This window comes from Fundulus heteroclitus, chromosome 22 (genome assembly GCF_011125445.2).
Source record: "Fundulus heteroclitus isolate FHET01 chromosome 22, MU-UCD_Fhet_4.1, whole genome shotgun sequence".
NCBI lineage: Eukaryota > Metazoa > Chordata > Actinopteri > Cyprinodontiformes > Fundulidae > Fundulus > Fundulus heteroclitus.
The window spans coordinates 2,389,316-2,394,950 of NC_046382.1; the positions used below are offsets into that span (position 1 = coordinate 2,389,316).

Genomic DNA, 5,635 nt, shown 5'->3' on the forward strand with positions numbered 1-5,635 from the left:
TTTCTCCATTATGAGCTTCCTGGAGCCTCATGTCAGAGAGAGGGCCACTTCCTCCAATCTGTCCCCATCTCTAGAAGAGAGGTCCTCTGCTCCCCACGTTACTTCAGCACTCCTGGCTGCTCAGTCACCACCACCTGAAACCTTTACCCTTTACCTGACCGAAGTATCTCACAGCTCCCTGTCTACCCCTGCATCTCTGGCCACTGATGAATCTTCTGAGACCCTGCCTGACCCAGTAGCTATTGATGTGTCCCAGGAGCACCCATCTACCTCAGCTTCCTATGCCCCTGCAGCTTCAGCTGTAGCCTACCATGCCCCGGCAGCTTCAGCCGCATCTCATGCCCCTGCAACTTCAGCAGCCTCCCATGCCCCTGCAGCGTCTTACATCCAACAGGCACCCCTGGCTCCACAGGGATCAAGCAAAACCAAAAAAAGGCAGGAACAGAAGGATGAGTTTGAGAGTCAGGTGATGAATGTGCTTAACCAGTCTGCAGATGAGGAGGAGCTCTTTCTTTTAAGTCTAGCACCACGTCTCAGAAACCTTTCACGTGAAAAGAGGAGTGAAATTAAAATAGAAATCATGACCGCTTTTCACAGGGCTGAGTTTTCCTAAGAAAAACAAAGTCATTCAGTCATGGTTTAATACTTAAGTAGTTTACTTAATTCATTGTTTGAGTTTTGATTCATGTTATGATGAATTCTTGCTTAGTGTATAAGCTCTGCATTTGTGTTCCAAGACATTGCAAATAAAGTAATATTAATATGGTAATGAATGTAACTGTCATGGTTTAGGTTTTGTCTGGTTTCTTTTCTTGAAATTTTTTGCAGTTCACTCGGCTCACCCTCCTTCAGCAATTAGTCACACCTGTCTGGACACTAATTAGCCTTCACTCTAGTCACCTGTCAGGCTCCCCTTATAAACTCACCTCGGTTGTTTCCTCGTGGCTGGCTCGTAGTGTTTGTTCCTGACCATCATGCCTGTCTGCTCCAGTTTCCCCGCCTTGGTTCCTGTCTCGTCAGGTTTGGGTTTTGTTTGGCTGCGCTGCTAACTTTTGATGACTTCGTCTTGGTCTCGTTCCTTGTTCCGCAGCAGCCCAGCTCCACTTTGCCTTGGGATTATTGCTCATGTTTTTGGACTCTGTACCTGCCAGCCAGCTCTTGCATCCTTCACCTCCGACTGGTAAACTCTGGTTTCTCATGTCACCACCATCCACCTGCAATAAACTGTCTTAACAAACTCCTCTGTGTGTGTGTGCTGTGTCCGGGTTCATCCACAACAAAATCATGACAGTACGAGCCAGCCAAAGGATGAACTCGAGCACACACAGAGTCATGATGCAAGAGCTGGCAGGATCCGCTCCGGGAAGGATATGCTCCGCCTCACCCGGAATCTCCGTGGGTGCCATCCACCGCTGGAGATGCTCCGCCTCGACCCGGGATCTCCGTGGGTGCCATCCGCCGCTGGAGATGCTCCGCCTCGACCCGGGAGCTCCAGGGAGATCTTAGTCTCGCCGGATTCACAGTTCTGCGGCTTCCGCCTCTGGTTTCGTCTCGCCAGGGTCACTGAGTTGCGACGCCACGCTTCTGGTTCGTCTGCCAGGGTCGCATCCGCGACGCCCCGCCTCTGACTATGTTTTCCTGGTCCGCCTTCCCCGCTGCTCAGCATTGAGGACGGCGCTCCTCGTCGTCGCTGCCCAGCGTTAACTGTTGCCGATGCCCAGCATGCTAAAGACTTTGCTGCCCAGCGCCTTTTGGTTCTGCTTTGGTTTCTAGTTTTTGCTTTATGTTTTGGTTCCAGTTTTAGTATTTGTTTCGGCTTTGTTTTCTAATTTAGCTTAACTTGTAGTTTTGTCTCAGTCCTATAGTGCTTAGTTATCGTCTTTGTTTGGTATGTTTTTACTTTATTCTGTCTGATTTCCTTTTTTCTTGTGCTCCATAGGTTCCTGCGCTATTCGGGTTCCTGCGTTCATTAAAGGTCCCGGCGCTCATTAAAGGTCCCGGCGCTCATTAAAGGTTCCTTAGCTCCCTAGTTAAAAGTAATGTTATTTTGTCTTAGTCCTAGCGTTCATTATTTTGCCTTTGTTTTGAGTCATTTTTTGGTCCTTCTGTTTTGAGTTACTTAACATTCCTTAGTTTTAGTGTATTTCAGTGCTCCTTAGATTTCTTAGAGTTCCTTAGTTTCGGTCTTGCTTTGTGTTCTAGTTCCTACTTTAGTGTACTTGTTCCTGCCCCAGTTATCAATTTTTTTTCCCCCTTGTGACACGTAGATTTTCTAGTTTCTGTCTCAGCCCTGTAGTTCCTGTCCTGTTCTCAAGTTCCTGCTTTAGTCCTGTAGCCTTATTGTTCCTGTCTTAGTTTCTGTCTTGTGTCTAGTCCCTACGCTGTATGGGTTCCTGCGCCGTCTGGGTTCCTGCGCCGTCTGGGTTCCAGCGCTCTTAAGGGTCCCTGCGCTCTTAAGGGTCCCTGCGCTCTTAAAGGTCCCTGCGCTTATTTAGGTCCCTGCGCTTGTTAGGTTTTCTGTTTGTTCTGGTCTCCCCTAGTTTCCCTGTTCTAGTAACCCTGTGTCTCTGTTCTGTTCTCCTAGCCCTCTAAGTTCTTGTTGTTCTCGTGTTTAGGCACCGCCAGAGCCCTCCGGCGTTCCAAGTCGCCGGAGGGCTCTGGCGCGCCCAGCCTGTCACTGCCTAGTGCATGCAGGTCGCCGCCAGAGCCCTCCGGTGCTTATAAGTCGCTGTCTGTGCCCTCTGGCGCGCCTGGCCTGTTGCTGCCTAGCTCACCCTCTAGTTCCTGGTGTTTACGTTTTTCTTGGTTCCCCGGCGTGTTTAGACGCCCTCTGTTCTTGGTTCCCCGGCATGTTTAGACGCCCTCTGTTCTTGTTCCCTGGTTTGTTAAGATGCCCCTTGGTTCCCTAGTGTTCTCTAGCCCCTTGGTTCCTGTGTTCTCTAGCCTTAGGTTCCCCACTGTCCTCTAGCCTTAGGTCCCTCGTGTTCTCTAGCCTTAGGTCCTCCGTGTTCTTGACCTTTAGGTTCCCTGTATTCTCTGGTCCTTTGGTTCTCTGTGTTCGCTGGCCCTTTGTTCCCTCAGTTTTCAGTTTTGACTCTTCTCGCAGGGCTTCTCCAAAGGTGGAAGCAGCAAGGGTCCCTCCATCACTGTTCCGGCCAAAAGCTCCAACATCCACCACCCTAAAAAGATACCTTGCATCCACAACTGCCAGAAGTACAACAGAGTATGTTCCCTTGTAGTTGAAATACTGGGAACCTGAATTATGTGGTGCCTGGATTACCACATGTTTCCCATCTATTGCTCCCACACAGTTGGAGAAGTTCCACCTCTCTTGGATGCCCAGAGCAATCTCATGCCAATCAGCAACCTTTGGTACAGGCAGAAATTCATCCACCAGGCTGTCCCAAATGGCCTTGGACACATCTGGCACAATGTCTGCCACAGTGGAGATGCCCATTCTGTAGCTAGAAGCGATGGTGGTGTAGGAATCCCCAGTTGCAAGGTATCTGAAATGAATAACATCATAATGCTCAATAAAAATTAAACTGCACAACTTTCAACCACCTCCAATAAAGCTAATTTGAAATACAGTTTCCATGTAGCCTAATCAGTCGAAGGATATTTTATAAACAGCCTATAAAGAAATCAATGAGCTAATAGTAATTAATACAAGTTAAATTCCATTTACAGAGTGCAGGCTGAAAAAAACCCTGATGTGTGGGCGGGAGAAAGACATGACTAGCGGGACTGCAGCAAAACAGGCTATAAAATGAAAAGTAGCCTAGATTTATTTTATTACATATTATTTTAATGTAAATCACCTACCTCAGACAAATTGCCAGACGCTCCCTAGAAGAAATTGGCTCCCGGTAATTTGTATGGATCCTTGAGATCCTTGGTCCGACTCTCCCCAGCAAACTCTCAAACTGCTCCATACTGAGCCGAAAGTAGACCTGGAACCAGTCGCTGTGAAAACGGAGCTCTTTCACAAGCCGGAACTCCCCAAGCTGCTCTCTGGACCTGAGGGTTTCGTGCACCCACAGCCTCTTCTTCCTTGCTGCTCTTTTTCTTCGAACTAGCAGGGTTAGTGCTAGCGCTTGCTTCTTAGCACGGGTCAGATACATATTTGCTGCTGACCAAAAGCTGGAACAACAAACAAATGACTAGACCCGGCAACCCAGCCGGCGCAGCGCAGCGCAAATGCGCTGAACCCCGCGGCCAGCGCAGCGCAAATCGCTTCCTATCTGAAAGTCATCAGTCAGTCAGCACGCGCGCTGACTGCAGCGCGCTGTCACGGCAGCACTCCCCCTCCCCTCTTGTACATGGCTCAGCGGCGCCAGCCAATCAGCACGCAGGCTCAGACTGGCCCGCCCACTCAGCTCTCACACAAACTTAACACACAAACAGCTGAGAGAGACCGCAGCAGCGAAAAAACATGAACAGGGGAAGTAGCACCGTTTGGCTTTATTTTAATACTGTAAATGAAATCAAGCTGTATGTTTTGTAAAAAGCCGGTTCATTTCAGTGGAAACACAACAAATTTATCTAAGCACGTGAAAAAACATGAAAACGTCGAGCCACAGAAACGGAGAGAGGAGACGAAACTTCTGTTATTGCCCCTACAGACCCACAGACGTCTCTGACTGAGGCGTTTCAGTCCTCCATGGAACATCCAGGTAGATCAGTGGTCATCTTCAGCAGCAGTTCATGTTACCTTTCAAAGTAGATATTATCTATCATATGTTACTGGAGCCGACACAGAAAATGTAATTAAGACCTTGAAAGAACCCAGTACATATATTAAAAAGTGTTATTTAAGATAAGATAACATTAGCTAATCCTTTTTTATCCCACGACGGGGAAATTAATAGGATTAAAGCAACAGGCAGGTGCACACAACACAGACAAAATTACATAAGGATTGAAATATATAAGAGGTGGATTAGTAAAAAAACACTGAACATAACATTATTGTTATTATTATTATTATTTAGGGCTGGGCAAGTTAACGCGTTAATTTCGCGTTAACTCATTAGACTATTAACGGCGATATTTTCTTTAACGCGCGTTAACGCATGTTGGTCACATGCTTTTATTTTGTGAAGGTCTGTTGCTGCGGTGTAGGGGTTTGAATCAGAACAGTAGGTGGCGATAATGCGCCAATAACCTCGCTGTCAGCCCAGCCTCAGATTCAAAGAGGAAGAAAGGTGCTGGCCGGAAAAAAACAAAGCTGACATGCGGAAGGCGGTGTTTCCCGCAGGTACCGCGAGCGAGCTTAGGCGAGGCGAGGCGTTGCTTAGGCGAGGCGGTGAGTTGGCGGCCGGAACAAGTTTTGTGCGGAGCGGAGCGCGGAGGGGGGGGGGTCTGCATCGACGCCGTCGGTGAAGTCGCTTCTCGTTTCAAAGTATCCATGTATTTTTGCCTGTTTTCCCCCTGCCATTCACTATATGCGCGCGAGAAAGCAACAACAAAAAACCGCGTGTTAACGTCAAATAAACGCAAGCATATCGAGTTAGCAAGCATTTCAGTTTAAAGTTCTTCCAGCATGGAATATGACAGAAACAAGTTAGTTGGAACCACTGCCAAGTTAAATTTTGGTATTGGACATAAAATGGTAATGCTGCTCCCTGCTGTT

At 47.9% G+C, this 5,635-nt stretch overlaps 1 protein-coding gene across 2 annotated transcripts; it reads right to left on the bottom strand.

Annotated features, from left to right (window-relative positions):
• Positions 1 to 2,820: 2,820 nt before the first annotated feature.
• Positions 2,821 to 3,950, bottom strand: LOC118557089. 2 transcript variants are annotated; one of them, XM_036126228.1, is made up of 3 exons: positions 3,826 to 3,950; positions 3,256 to 3,506; positions 2,821 to 3,179 (listed from the first exon to the last, which is right to left on the bottom strand). In XM_036126228.1, the coding sequence occupies exons 1-3, from the start codon at positions 3,933 to 3,935 to the stop codon at positions 3,085 to 3,087; spliced, it is 456 nt and encodes a 151-aa protein (XP_035982121.1). In that variant the 5' UTR covers positions 3,936 to 3,950; the 3' UTR covers positions 2,821 to 3,084. The 2 variants fall into 2 exon arrangements, with proteins under 2 accessions (XP_035982121.1, XP_035982120.1); XM_036126227.1 differs by having other exon boundaries at positions 2,821 to 3,506.
• Between the last annotated feature and the right edge of the window lie 1,685 nt (positions 3,951 to 5,635).

Bases quoted from the DNA above. Each gene is read 5' to 3' on its own strand.
- LOC118557089 (XM_036126227.1), bottom strand. From the start codon at position 3,935: ATGGAGCAGTTTGAGAGTTTGCTGGGGAGAGTCGGACCAAGGATCTCA. The intron at 3,507-3,825 runs GTAGGTGATTTA...TATTCATTTCAG, and splicing joins CGTCTGGCAATTTGTCTGAG to ATACCTTGCAACTGGGGATT.